Genomic DNA, 15,372 nt, shown 5'->3' on the forward strand with positions numbered 1-15,372 from the left:
TACGTGAGACCCTTCACTGCCGAAATTCAAGGAAGATACCCACAGTTCCGTAATTTCCGGAGATTACCGACGGCGCGGCGTATTTGTCATTGGCTCCTAATGAGTGGACGGCCTTATGGCACAAGGACAGCCAAAGTGAACTATAAGAAAGTGCCAGCCACGACTAAGGACGCTAATCAGCAGCCTAAGTCGGCAGCTTCGGGGCATTACGTGGCACGAAAGGCGAGAGAAAGAAATAAACGAGATAGATAGATAGATAGATAGATAGATAGACAAAGAGAGAGGAATTTGCAATTGTGGTAGGTAATATTGAAAGAGTAGACGACATAAGTCAATGCTTTCACAAGATCATATTTTATTCAGTGCCGTTTGGGAACTTTTGATGTTAAATCTGTCGCTTAGATAATTAATCGTTCGTCACTTTCAAGGTTTCAGCTTTAGACGTTTTACTCAGAAAACGGAAATTATTTTTGCTGCGATAATTTTGTTCCGTGTGGATATACATTGTCGTTCATAAATATCCGGATACTTAACTCAAGTGTTTACATAATTATGTTCTTTTATTTATAATAATTAATATTAATGATTGTTTCCATGGATATTTATTAACCGTGTTTAGATAATTGCGTCAGATACAAAATCCGAGGCCAAAATTCGGTGAAGGAGTTTTATTTGAGATAGATTTTATATATTTGCAATAACTTGAAAGTGTAGGAAGAGATAATGTAAGGAATTAACTTAAAGGTGGGGAGAATTGAAGAGAAGAGCGAGAACTTCAGATGTTAGTAAATATTTAATTTATTTCTTAATTATAAAATTACCATTATTAATAGGATTAATTAGAAATGCAATTAATTATATTGTTAATAATATGATTAAATTATATAATAATACTATATTAGACATTATATAACCATATTAATTATAAAATATTCTAAGTATATATTCTAATTGATTTACATCGAAAAAGAATTAAGAAAAATAATTAGTCCTAGTATCAGTCTTCTATCTCTCCATGTTATTAATGGCAGTCTCTGAATAACCTTTGTGTAGGATTTACCAACGACTTCTTCAGAGAGCTCCCCAGTCCTTATTCTACGTAACTGCTTCATTTTCCCAATCTGATTACAATTAATTTGTCAAGAGAATGTAACAAATTGTTACATGTAAAAAATATTACTTAAATTAAACGTCTAAGTGATCTACATATTAGAGTTCATGTTCGATTCTACAGATCTATGCCGATGTAAATGATTGATATAGATAGATAGCCGGAAATGCTCTCGACTTTGATCGATAGTGTTTTCATGTTTAAGCTGGAAGAAATTTACGGTGAGCGATTAGGACATCGATAATGTCGATAAAATATCGCTGAGAAAGAGATATGAGTAAATAGAAAAGAGCAAAACTTACTTGTTAATCTTTTTCTTGATATTCTAACAGATGATGTGCTTCCTCTCCATTTTAGAATCCTCCCCTTCGTCTATTATTACAATTATTTGTTCGTTTCTTTAAGAGGTATATAAATATGTACATATATATATTAATCACAACAAACGTGTTCACCACGAAACGATTGTACCGCAACTCCTCAAGACTGTGCACATGTATAGGACGTTCATTTTCCATCAAAAATAGCTTACTTTTTGGTGGACGATAGATAGTTATCGCCACGACGTAGATGAAAATTAGTATCAAACCGAAGAACCTCATTCTCGAAAATCTGTCGTGAAACTGAGAGCATCGACATTTCGGGGCTCCTCTTTTAAGGGCTGCAGTTGCCGGGCGTCTAACGGGAATCCTTTGACTTCATCACAACCCCCGTACCTATTCTGAAATTTTAGAAAAATGGTTAGAGGTAATAGAAGGTAATAAAGTACCTATTCTGAAATTTTAGAAAAATGGTTAGAGGTAATAGAAGGTAATAAAGGTATTAGCAATAATAGAACAATAGGAGCGATCCCATAGGAAATTCTTGCTTACTAAAATTTGAAAGGAATTGTCATAAATCAGAGATATTTGGTTTGGAAACTCCATTGTGACCCTCTCAGTCTCATTTTCCTTTCAGGTAAAAACAAAGCTTTTAATATTCTTGTAAAATTTTCAACGCAGAATCGAAAGAGAAAATGGCGCATATCGGTGATAATTCATTCTTGTCTTCCTGGAATTAAAAAAATGTTAAAAGTAAAAGTAAAGATGACATGGACAGTGAGATTCCCAGTATTTTATAATCGAACTAAAGTGGTTTTTAATCTTGAAGATCGGTTGGTTTGTGCCATTGTTGAGGTTGTAGATTTCATATGAAGATTACGAGGGACACAAATTATGGCTAAGCGACACGATGGACATGTGGCATATTATAGAAAATAAAGAAATGACTGAGCCTCTAATAATAGTCCTTTACAAATACCGTTCAATGCCACTGTCTGTTTCGAACTGACCGTACAAATAACCGTATTTACACGCCCGTACAAATAATCGTATTTACAGGTCCATCGACATTTCTTTTTAAAAGAGAAATTTCCTCGTCCTTTGTGCGTTCAGTAACAATTATTGTGTACGTAAATAAGATTGTATTTAATGAGGCTGGTCCTAGGTAAAAGTATTCAACAAATTTGACTGTCAAAGGTGTATAATTAAAAAGAAATTAAAATAACGGTAGATTTCGTAATTCCATTGCTGCTAAAAAGTTTACGCATTAGTAGCTTCGTAATGAATGAAGTTTATCGGAAAGATGTCGATTGATAAAAAAAAAGAGTCGTATTATTTATTAAATTCTCATAACTTATAAAGCAATAGCATATTGCATAACAGAATAAAGCAAAGACGTAGAATTGACGTTTGAAACTGTGTGATAACACATGATAATAAATGGGAATTTTGCGAAGACGCAAAAATAAATGATACCCGATACAAAAGCGATTGTCAGTAATTACGTATAAATTACAAGATTTGCATGTACGGATACCAACAAGATGAGACAAGTGTATATTCCGATGTATCATTATATTCCTTATTTTGTCGTTTCGACGTTTTTATACAGTTCCATTCGTCCGCTTCCTCTAAATCTCTTATGCAGTATAAAATATACATTTAAATATAAATAATATGGCATCAAGAAACTTTGAATAAAATTTAAATTTAAAGTAAAAGATTTGTGTTAAGGCATTCGAATACAAATTTAAATGTAAAATACCAAATTCGAATTAAAGGTAAAAAGTTGGAATACGAGTTAATGAATTTTTAGAAATTTTTAGAAATGTACAGAAAATTCTGTTTATTCTTTGTTATTCTATGGCATGCAGATTTGAAAATTGAACAAATTTGTAGTTGTTTAGAAACTCGTCGATCATAGGATGAAGAAAGAAACAAAAGATAGTAGTCGATGCTCACGACCTATGCGTATTTTATCGAATATTCAATATATTTCATATTTCATGTTATATATTTGAATATTCGATAAATGCTTTCGTTCGCTAGAATTCGTAGGAAATCATACTGCCATTCGTCTTGCATATAAATTAATATAAAAATTTCCTTTTATTATCGATAGTCATGTTTAGAACGCTACAACGTAAATTTGATATTCGTGTCAATATCGCATACGTACAGATACAGACAGACAAAACGCTATCTGTGCTTACAGGCAACCACGACTTACAATAAAAATAGTTTCTCACCATACACAAGTAACACCAACGTATAATATATTTAATGACATATATTTTTGCAGAGATAACGTTCTATCTGTTTTAGATACCTATTATAACGTTAAAAGGAAGCTAATCGTATACTGATAAATAGAGTACAATTAGAGTATTATCCACATATACGAGAAGATTAAAAAAGGATAGGAGGAAGACACTCTGAAAAGTTTCTAAACCAGCTGATATTACAGTTCGATAGGATGATCAAATCAATGAACACAAGCGTAATATCCGATATTAACGGAAAGGATATCGAGAGTTCGATGAAACAGAGTACGCTCTCTATGCTTCGTGTATTGGCAAGAACGGTATCACAAATGACAATAAATTTGGTTTTAAACGTTCAACTCGACGAACACCGATGGAACTCTATTCATCCCGATTCACCGGTAAGATCGAAGCGCAATAAAAATCGTTGCATAACACACCACGAACAAAATGCAAAACAATTACAATTTCTGTTCAATCTCGCTTACAATAGTACGATCTTGCGATTTTAATCGCGGTGTATCAACGTTCGACGCGTCGAATATCGCCGTTGATCGTTGTATCTTTAACTCTCGACTTATTGGCGTGTTTCAGGTCCTACAAGCTATTATTAATCGCATGTTCACGAATCAGAAGAGTATCCTAAAACCTTCAGAGTGATGACACGGGTTATGGCATCCAATTTCTCGATGGCTAAATAGCTTGAGCAAGCAGTACCATTTAATTAACGAGTTGATTCGGACGTTTGGACGATTAGTTGCTGAAGATGAGCATGCTGCTTGTGTCTACGTTGGCGGAAGCGGAGCTAGAGGCGGAACTGCCGCCGGATCCCGACGAAGCTTTGCTCGACGCCTGTGCATTTGCGCTGGCTCTTCCATTTCCACTTCCAAAAGCGGTCGACTTGGCGGACGAACTGCTGTTGGCGGAACCTCCATTGGCGAACGAGTTCGAGTTCGCACTGGAAACTGCGTTTGAGCCTGAAGAAGGGAGATGTAATCATTTAATTAGGACCAAACCTGATTCGATTGCCTTGACCATAGATGATGCGGTCGCTTCGGCACTGGCGGACACGCCTATGAAAGCAACAGTAAATGACGAATGAATCAAGAAGCATGTAAGCAGAGAAAGTGAGAGGAATGAGTTGTGTAAATTTCTTGTTCCTTGGAAAATGGAAAAGGTAAGCATGTTTTTTTTAGGCGTGAATTGCAATTGATTTCTTGTCAACGTTATAATTAAAATGCTCTTCAATTAAATAAGAAAATAAGGATAAATGTTAAGACAAATATCGATTGCAGTTCAAATTTTATGAAGCAGGAAAAACCATGAGATAAATTTCACTAAATGTACATACCCCCGTGAGCCCCTGAATCGCCATAGCCACCAGCAGCACCTCCAGCAGTGGCGGAAGCCTCAGCTTTTGCACTGGCACTAGCGGAAGCTCCTCCAAATCCACCGGCTCCACTTGATCCAGTACTTCCAGCATTTGCTGTAGCGTCAGCTTTAGCACTTGCTCCAGCATTTGCACCAGCGTTTCCAGCAGCGCCATTACCAAAGGCAGATCCAGGCGTTTCATAGATAGGAGCACCTTTGCTTGGACCACCAGAACCACCGATTCCACTTCCTGATCCAAGTGCTCCTGCATTTGCTCCAGCATTTGCTCCAGCATTTGCACCAGCGTTTGCACCAGCATTTCCAGCAGCGCCATTACCAAAGGCAGATCCAGGCGTTTCATATATAGGAGCACTTTTGCTTGGAGCACCATAACCACCGATTCCACTTCCAGATCCAAGTGCTCCTGCATTTGCTCCAGCATTTGCTCCAGCATTTGCTCCAGCATTTGCACCAGCGTTTGCACCAGCATTTCCAGCAGCGCCATTACCAAAGGAAGATCCAGGCGTTCCATAAATAGGGGCACCTTTGGTTGGAGCACCATATCCACCGATTCCACTTCCAGATCCAAGTGCTCCTGCATTTGCTCCAGAATTTGCACCGGCGTTTCCAGCAGCGCCATTACCAAAGGAAGATCCAGGCGTTCCATGAATAGGGGCACCTTTGGTTGGTGCACTATATCCACCGATTCCACTTCCAGATCCAAGTGCGCCTGCATTTGCTCCAGCATTTGCACCGCCGCTTCCAGCAGCGCCGTTACCAAAGGCAGATCCAGGCGTTCCATAAATAGGGGCACCTTTGGTTGGAGCACCATATCCACCGATTCCACTTCCAGATCCAAGTGCTCCTGCATTTGCTCCAGCATTTGCACCTGCAGTTCCAGCAGCGCCATTACCAAAAGCGGATCCAGGTGTTCCATAAATAGGGGCACCTTGGTTTGGAGTACCATAACCACCATTTCCACTGCCTGATGCACCAGCACCAGCACCAGCATTAGCTCCAGCGTCAGCTTTGCTTACTCCACTGGGTCCAGGACCGTAAGATGGTGCAGAGGGTCCATAGATAGGAGCATCCTTCGTAGGAATACCGTAGTTACCACTGCCTGATCCAGAATTTCCAAATGCACTGCCCGATCCACTTGGTACAGTTTCGTAATTTATTTGTGGACTGGCAGGGATGACTATAGGAGCCTCTTTAATCGGTTGACCGTATGCTTCACCAATTCCAGCTGCGTTTGCGGCAGCATTGGCATTAGCAAGGGCCCCAGCATTCGCTCCTGATCCTGTAGTCGGTCCATAGCCTCCTGGTGCACTGCCCTGACTAGGATATGGTGCTTTAATTCCCTGTGTATTTCCAGTTGTTGCTCCACTATTATCACCTGCTACAGATACGTAATGTCCAAGTTCATGAGGACCTCCAGCTTCCTTAGCTCCAGGGTTAAGGAAGGGATTTTGTGCACCGAATTGTCCTTGAGACCCTCCAACTGCGCCAGCATTTGCTGCAGCGTTTGCACCGGCGTTTGCGTTAGCATTGGCGCCTGCATTTGCAAGTCCTTGACCTTGACCATTTGTCAGGAATGGATTGTACGCTCCAATGGGTTTTTGTGCATTGTTTGGATAATAGTTTCCGCCCTGAGCTGGCGCTGATGCTACTGGATATGCATTTCCATTGGCTATGGCGCCTGCATTAGCATTAGCCGCTGCGTTGGCGTTTCCTTGAGAAGATCCACTTAAGAAAGGATTGTTCGCCCCGATAGAAGTGGCTGGAGCACTTCCTGGATAGTATCCCGATCCTTGAGCAGGGCCTGATGATCCAGGGTAACCACCGTTGAGGCCAGCACCAGCACTGGCGATCGCTTTTGCATTAGCGTTTGCGTTTGCAAAACCATTAGCATTTGCGTTTGCAACGGCATTAGCGTTTGCAACGGCATTAGCGTTTGCGTTGGCGTTGGATCCTCCATAGCCGGTGGGATAGTCGGGTTGGAAGCCGGTTGGTTGGTTGTAGTTACTCTTTCCAAATCCGCCTGCTGGAAGAAGATAACAATAAGTAAAAAGGAAGGCTAAAAAATTAGTTAATCTTTCATCACGAGGACAATTTACAGTACGTGTTACATAATAGAAGTGATACATAGGTGTATATTACAATTGTGTTTTAAACGCAATATCTTTGCAAGATATCAGTTGTAGATCAGTATAAAACAGGAAACATTGAGAAGTAATGAAATTAATACAAATTTTAAATTTACAGTCATCCCAGGCTGCAACAAATCCTCGTGTTAAATGTTAATCATAGTAAGACACAAAAGAAACGAAACATCAGCTTCCTGTTGATTAATAACAATTCACACAAACTTTACGTTAGTACTTATCGATCTGAAGTATGTGCAAAGAAGAAATTCTCTTCAACTCCAGAATAAAGTACAGGTGCGTCAGTGCAGTGCATCAGTGCAGTGCATTATCGTGTCAATTTACACACCGCTCATCGATCACTCTCAGCGGAAGTACAGTCAGTTAAATCAACAGTGCGACACAAAGTGATTACAATCGACACTCCTCTTCAACGCGAAACTGTGTGTTCTTTAACCGCATGCATGCCACATCAGCTGTAAATCAACTGTACACCATCCAACTTCCGTCCGAACGAGCTCACCTTGGCCATGCTGTGGCGACTCCTCGAGTACGATCACGACGGTTTCGGGTTCTGGACCAGGTTCGAGATCAGGTCGCGGATACATTGGTCTACCGTATACCGGTTCCTTCACCATTACCACTGGAATCAGTGTCTCCCCATTGTTGGGAGGAGGATGAGGAATCTGTGGAGGCTGCCGAGCTGGAGCCATCGGATGTACGATCACTTGTGGACGCCCATGATGATGATGATGATGATGATGATGATACATCGGAGGAGGATATGCAGGAGGTGCATAGACTGGAGGAAGTGCGTGGATCCCTCGATTGTATCCCTCGAAACGGTATGGAGAACCGGTTAATGTTTCAGGAGGTTGTCTTTGAGGAATGACGAGAACTTCACGGGCAGAGGCCGCGTTGCTTTGAACATTTCCTGGAGAATAGTAAGCAATCGGCGATTCTCTGCCTCGGTTCGATTTCGAATTGGCATTTACACCTGCATTGTTCTGGGTGGTTTCTGGAGAATAGTAACCCCTCGATGATCCTGTACCGCCGATATAATTTGATTTCGCATTTGCATCTGCAATTGCACCAGCGTTGCTCTGAAGACCTCCAGGAGAATAGTAACCGCCAGGAGGTCTTGTTCCGCTAATAGAATTTGCCTTTGCATCTGCACTCGCAATCGTGCCTGCATTAGTTTGAAAAGTTCCAGGGGTGTAATATCCACTGAGTGCTCCCCGGCCGTTATTCCAAGTACTTTTAGCATTCGCATTCGTGTTGGCAGCCGTATCGATTGGAGCGTATTGAGGGGAATAATAGCTGGTCGCTGATGCATCGCTATTAGAGACGGCATTGGCATTCGAATTCGCGTTGGCGTTCGCGTTCGAGTTTACACCTCCGTTTGTATTAAAGTTCGCATTAGCATTTGCACCGGCGCTCGCAACGGCGTTCGCGCCAGAATTACTGCCGTGATTCGCGTTCGTAATCGGTTGAAAACCGGAACTACCGTATTCTTGATATTCTGTTGGGACGTAGTCGTTGCCAGCGGCGTTAGAATTATAATCTGGAGAACCGATGTAACCTATGTTCAAAGAAAATTCAACGCTTTTTACGCGATCGAAGAAAATGCTTGGCGCGACGTAACAGAAAACAGCGATTTGCTTCTTGTTTACTCTGACATAAGAAAATCCTCCGATTACGAAACGTTCACGAGAAGATGTTCGATAATCACGTTGAAGAACGTGTTTCGTATTTAGATCTATTTGTACACTTTCGCAGATTATTTTCATATTGAACATTCTCGATCAGTCAGGTATTCCGTTTGAATATTCTCTTGTATTAAATACCTTGAGCGTTAGCAGTTGCACTGGCGTCGGCCTTCGCAGAGGCTCCCCCGAGGGCCTGAGAATTCGCGTTGGCAGCGGCGTTCGCAACACCATTGCCTTGGGCCGTTGCCGAAGAGATGGCTACAGTGCGCGAAATTGAAAGTGGCCCTAAGTCCAAGTGGTGATTGCTGCCGAACGAATGGCTCGAAGATTTATCCTTGTGAAACAGACCCAGTGGATCTAACAGCGAGCCTTTGTGGCTCTTTAGCGCATCTAGGAGCACACCTATAAAGCAAGATTGATGTTTGTGTTTTAAAAAAATGATCTATAGAAGATATCTTAATAATTAGACATAGTAATTAAATTAGATATTAACAAAGTTTTTTTTTCGAAATTCCGAGAAAAAAGAAACTACAAATAAAATCAGAAGACTCGAAGGGTAAAAATAATTGCATCGAAAATAATTAGTGTCCTTCTATTCGTTTCCTAAAATACTTTTTCGCACAGTTAATTTTTGCATCGCCTCTTCACCACCCTCGACACTTATCCGGAAATACTCGAGTTCTAAATAAGACAAAAACTCACCAGGTCTCGCGGACGAGCTGCCTAGGTATAAGAGTACCAGCACCGGCACAAAACACTTAAGAGATCGCATGTTTCTCGCACTCTGTGAAGAAGATACACGAATCCACCAACTTAATCTTGCCCACCGCTACTGCTGCTTCGAATCGATAATCGCCGTGGTCGAAGAGTCAAGAACGACTGAAGCTGTTGAACGAGACAACAACTTATATACGAAGCATCGGTGGATTTTACGTTGGTCAATAATTGACCGTCGGTCACTGTTGCTCATTGGTCTCCTGTATTCTATTCCTTTCCCCCATACGGACTGATACTTTCAACTGGAAACTTCGTCGATAATGTCCATAGACTTTCCGAAAACGATCCTGATCTTCTAGGAATCGATAGCAGGGAAGCACCGACCGATAATAATTTTATAGTCAAACGACGAAACTTTCACTGGTTAGCAGCGGCTGACACTGTCAAGGTTAAACCGCTTCGTCGAACTGTTTCTCGTTTTTCCATGCTTGGGTATTTTTTCTGTTTACTTTACAAATCACAATTCGGTTTTCCAAATGAACGAAAGTTGGAAATTTGTCGAATTACCCGGTATTATCCGAACCAAAGAAAGCACAAAGGGAAATCCTGGTGATTTCAAAGATACAGAAACGTATCACCATTGATCACAAAATTATTTGAAAAAGAGGATACTTCGATAGGGGAGAGGTCGGGGTCAGTAGGTAAAAAGGCGAAGCGTTATTTCTGGGACAGATATTAGAAATTAATTCATAAATATTGAAAATATTGTTGAAAATTTTAGCACGATACCTTGGATGATAATTTCAGACAGTGAATATGTAAATAAATATATGCGAATAAGTTTTGTATTCTGTAAAATATTGCGTGGCTAGTTATAATTAAAAATAAACCTTGCAAGGAAACATTTCTCGAAAAATAAATTAGTCGATTGATCGTTTCCAAAGTTGATTATAAATGTCACGGTATTCCAAGCCGATATATAGCAGAGAATCACATTTCAATGTACTACGAGTATTTGTACTGTTTATCTGTGGACGATGGGCACAAACTTGGAGATTGTCTGACATTATAATATTGTTATATAACGGGTGACAGATATGACAAAAAAATGATGGACACCGATGGAAAAACATTACTTAATAATCTGCAGTTAAGAGAACCACGACAATTCCATCGATGTATTAACGAAGCAATTAATAACTATGAGTAAGGCACAGTGCGTAGGAGAAGATAGTAAAATCGTGGAAGAATCGGAGAAAGAAGGATACGCGATCTTATAAAGATCCGGTATCGAAGGCGTTTTATAAAGAAATCTCATTAGCAACATTTATCTGACACGAGCTACCGTAGTAGTCAGATTTTCAGAATTATCATCAAGAAATGGATTGATGTTTCTGAGAATGGAACCTGAAAACCTGGAAAGTTAGTTGGAAATATCAGTGGAATGTTGTTGGATGCCGCGCGGGATTTATTTATTTCTCTTTGTATTTATCGGTATTAGATAATTGGAATTTTATGATCGGTAAACGACGCGCGCGTAAATGATGGTTGACGTAATGACATTAGCATACAGGAAAATTCTGATAGCGGTATCTCTTCGTGAGTGGCGCTGAGAAAATATTTGAAAATAATATATGTGTATATGAAATCTTCTTCTCATCATGTGTAAATATTCCCTTATGTAAATATCAGATAAAAAGATTTATGACGATCGATGTTAAAATATAGATACGGTTGATGTTAAAATATGGATAAAGTCGATGTTAAAATAAGGAACGCCATAAAATCACAAGGGGAAATCCAGTGATACAAACGAATTCCCATCGATTAGTAATATCTTCACTCTCTGCTGTTTGTCGGACGCGACTGTAATCGCGAGGTCTCTTCCAATCTTGACCCAATGAATTCTGATATTAGGTCAAGGGATATGTCGCGTAGAGTTACCAAAGAAAAAATTATTGATACGTATTTCTCTGAGATGAATTAAAAATGTTTAGTGTCCGGTATCTCCTGTGTTATTGGTCGTTTTTTCTTTTTTTTTTTTTCTGACAACTAGTTTTTGTTCCTCTCTTTCTTTCTCAAACCCGAAATGCCATTGACGTAAGCACTTGTTTTAAAGACAAGGATACATGTCGACTACAGCTATCCTACGTAGAGATCCTTTTGCGAAATAAAGTTAAAGTTACGCTTGCGACATTCGAACTCTTTCGCAAAGGTTTTTGTTCTCGTCCGAACAAGAATCTTATGCGAACCTCTAATACATAATTTTTCGATTTAATCATCGGTAGATCGACACATTTATGATCGTTTTATATATTGTTCTCGATTGTAGGTTTCCGAGTAGTTTTACGATTTCTATTTGAGACTTTAGAAACTGGTATCTCCAAGGTCAGGTTCAACGACTGCTAACCCATTGGGTATATTATGCGAATATTTATGGAGAATACGAAAAAAAACATTGATCATGTCCACTTAACGACCGATTCGTCTTCAAAAAAAAAAAAAAAAAAAAAATATCAATGTCGTCGTTTGCTTTGGATTCCAAGCATAGGTATAGAGAATTTTAAAGCTAACAGATGATCATTTTAAATCTTTGAAATCGTCTCGATACTTGGAAGGAACAGAAATAGCGATTGTAAAAGGAGTAAGAAGACACAAACGTGTCTCTGCGATTATGTAAATTAGGAATAAAAACCGGTTGATACTATAAATGAAGGGCGCAAGATAAACCTTCGGGATAACCCGTCCGTTCCATAATTTAATCTGCACAAGATGTCCCTCGAAGATACACCGTTGATATACACTATTTCTGTGTAGCTCGATTTTCAGGAGAAAGGCCACAGCCAGATTCCTTTTGTCAAAGGAACTGTGAAAACAATAATTTTCATGCTGGAGCCTGAAAAAAACAAAAGGTTATTATCTATTAACAAAAGGTAGATTATCTATGCGCGATAAATTATTCTTTTTTAACAATGAACATCAACGCCTATCGTATTATTATCTGCAGTTAAATCTATCGACGTCTAACGAGAAAATATAGAGATACGAAATACTTTTTCCAGTGATTTATTTCTCTGAAAGAACAATCGTGCCTTTAGTTTGGTTGCTGGAGAATCTTTCATTATAAATTCAACGACTTGTCCGCAATGAGATCTTTATCTATCTGTACATGAAGAAAGCGATCCTGTTATTTAACGTTCATGCGGAATTAAAAATTAAGCGGGATGATAAGCCGAATAGCCTTGCGTTTATATTGCGCATTTACGACACAACTGCAACAACTATAATAAGAAAAATTGTGATTAGTAAGTTACATTGCTTGCAAAAATATATGATGACAAATAGATTTCTCGAAATATTTTCACAGATTCTAATACAGCCGTATGATTTTTCATTGAACATTCCGAGGTTTCCACCTACGTCATGGTAATGACGACTCTAGACGGACACGTACCGGAAGCAGCGTGATTTAATAAACAGTTCGCTACAAACATTGTTCCGATCATACACCTTGAACCACTAGTTAGAAATTCCAGAATCTCGTGAGGGGACTTCTAATTATATTCAAGCTGGAAATCCCATTCTCTGAATCACACTGGGCAAATATATAAAAAATATTTCGATTTCCATGTTTACAATTTATTTATCACACCTACGATTTGTCGACATTTTGTTATATTTTATACTATAACTAGCTGTACCTTTCATCTTCTTCAAATACTATACATTTTTGTAGGATTGTTCCATAATTTCCTGCGATTTCTATTTCGAATTTAAATCTAATTAAAACTGCTTGTTACATATGAATTTCTATTTAAATAATATTTATTTTCCTCTTCGATATTAAAATATATAATTTTACGTCGACGGTAGAATATTACCATTCGATAAAATGCCACAACAAAAATCCCATAACAAAAATTATTAATCACTGAAGCTGTCGAGTATTTGTGAAGAAAGTTGAAGTTTTTACATTTCTTTTGAAAAAGCCGAACGAATTTATTGACTAACCTATCAATCTTCCCTTCAGTCTGCGTCCTTTGACCAGAACTTAGGAGGACTCCGTATAGATCTGTTCCAGAACTCGATATCTGGACTACATGAAACGCCAAAGGCAAACGCGCTAGGATATTTATCTGAATATATGCATGAAATCGTGTGAACGTTCGATGAGTTTCATACGATATCAAAATTCGAGCAGCAATTCTCGACGACGAGAGAGAAGCGATTTGCTGCGTAGAATTCAAGTTCTTTGGGTCAAGTGCCCCGAGAATCAAGCGAAACGAGCACGCGTTGCTGATACGGAACTCGCATTCTTACGAAACCAGACCGCGAAACATTTCATTCACTCGCTTCGCCTTGATGACTCACTCGCTGAGCGAATCGTGTTACACGCGCGACGAAATTCGATGGCTGCCAAGAAAAACCCAATGCGCCAATGCCATGCTTACGTGACGATCACGCACGCGTTAGGCTGTTCCCACACGGAGATCGAACGAGATAGCCGATTTGCATAAGCGTTCTTTTATTTTTGTGAGCATTCGTTGTTAGCGGACAGAGGAGGGCAGCGGGAAATTTTCGGAAAACAAGTGAAAGAAATGTACGATAATTTGGCAATTTTATAATGAAATTGTCGTTGAATTTGTTTTACAGAATATTTATAAAGATATCTATTTCAGTGAATCATGAAAAATTTGGGCTGTGGATATTTATAGTACAAACGCATATTTCCATAAGTATGACTAAAAAATATGGAGCCTAAACAGCAGTTTGTTTCATTTATCAAATATTGTGACGTGTACTCGACTTTGACGTGCATATATTTTTTATTAATATTTTTTGAACATTCCATCCATGAAAATAATATTTTTGTATTAAAGTATGAGATAAGAATGAGAACACGTAAAGCGTAAAATGTCTAATTTTTCTAGAAGTTAAAAACATTAGAATGTTTGAATCTATCTAATTGTAAATAATTCTCGAACTTATAGCTCCTTTAGGACTGTGACCCGGTTTACAATGGCTTAATCCTTGCGTCATACTGTAAGGCGTCATTAAATATCACTCGACTATTTCTTTCGCGTCAACTTAAAAATAGAATTTGCATAAACGGTAGTTCAAAAGTGAAACATTCGTTTGTATTTCATTCAAAAACTGCTCTTAAGTAATACACCCAATTTATATGAGAAAATGCACGATCAGTGCAATACGCCATCAGCTTTCCGGTAACAGGATATTTTTCTTCTTTAAAGTCCTCTTCTTCTAACTCATTTTCCCGGATACCCACTTTAACGTCGATACTCTGGTAAAATGTATTATTTTAAATAAAAAAGATAAAATTTAAATATTGGAATAGGTATGAAAATAGAAAGGATAAGATAAAATTCTAATTTGTTAGCTTTCGGATTAAAGGTTCGAGGCGATTTTAATTAAAAATCACCTGTTTAGAATTTAATGTGGTTGACGCAGTGCTCACTGTGAAGATTTCGGCAACATCGACGATAAAATCAAAGGTCTTTGCTTCTCTGAAGACATTTTTGAAAGATATAAAAGCTGGAGAGCTTCGAGTGATCACGTAAGGACCCATAGGCTTTGGCAAGGAGCAAGAACCGATCAAAGGGAAGCTTAAAGACAAAGGAGCTGTTAATCGTTACATTAAAACATCGAATTACCAGTTTCACTTCTATTAACATTTAAAGCGAACAATCATGTACGCGTGTGAAAAAGAATATCAGT

The 15,372-nt window shown here is 38.8% G+C and overlaps 2 protein-coding genes across 6 annotated transcripts in view; both read right to left on the bottom strand.

Annotated features, from left to right (window-relative positions):
* Positions 1–3,517: 3,517 nt before the first annotated feature.
* On the bottom strand, positions 3,518–9,812 carry LOC138182964 (spidroin-1). Of its 5 annotated transcripts, none has more exons than XM_069119448.1 (6): positions 9,622–9,811; positions 9,058–9,321; positions 7,734–8,792; positions 5,544–7,110; positions 5,047–5,507; positions 3,518–4,672 (listed from the first exon to the last, which is right to left on the bottom strand). In XM_069119448.1, exons 1-6 carry the CDS (start codon positions 9,689–9,691, stop codon positions 4,449–4,451), a joined length of 3,645 nt encoding a protein of 1,214 aa, XP_068975549.1. In that variant the 5' UTR covers positions 9,692–9,811; the 3' UTR covers positions 3,518–4,448. The 5 variants fall into 5 exon arrangements, with proteins under 5 accessions (XP_068975549.1, XP_068975551.1, XP_068975548.1 ...); XM_069119450.1 differs by having other exon boundaries at positions 5,047–5,202; positions 5,350–7,110; XM_069119447.1 differs by having other exon boundaries at positions 5,047–7,107.
* A 4,967-nt stretch (positions 9,813–14,779) lies between these two features.
* Positions 14,780–15,372, bottom strand: part of LOC138183247 (hydrocephalus-inducing protein homolog) — a 29,000-nt gene continuing 28,407 nt past the window's right edge. Inside the window, exons 61-62 of the mRNA XM_069119921.1 lie at positions 15,077–15,260; positions 14,780–14,938 (exon numbers count right to left, since the gene is read on the bottom strand). Coding sequence (XP_068976022.1) covers positions 14,780–14,938; positions 15,077–15,260 — 343 coding nt within the window. The remainder of the gene's footprint in view (positions 14,939–15,076; positions 15,261–15,372) is intronic.

Source organism: Bombus flavifrons, chromosome 9 (assembly GCF_040668555.2).
Source record: "Bombus flavifrons isolate JBK064 chromosome 9, iyBomFlav1_principal, whole genome shotgun sequence".
Taxonomy (NCBI): domain Eukaryota; kingdom Metazoa; phylum Arthropoda; class Insecta; order Hymenoptera; family Apidae; genus Bombus; species Bombus flavifrons.

What these genes read in the sequence shown, in the direction of transcription:
- LOC138182964 (XM_069119446.1), bottom strand. Translation starts at nt 9,691, where the DNA reads ATGCGATCTCTTAAGTGTTTTGTGCCGGTGCTGGTACTCTTATACCTA. An exon ending in TGCAACTGCTAACGCTCAAG is followed by an intron (nt 8,793 to 9,057) that starts GTATTTAATACA and finishes CTTTGAACATAG; the next exon opens with GTTACATCGGTTCTCCAGAT. An exon ending in GTCGCCACAGCATGGCCAAG is followed by an intron (nt 7,111 to 7,733) that starts GTGAGCTCGTTC and finishes ATCTTCTTCCAG; the next exon opens with CAGGCGGATTTGGAAAGAGT.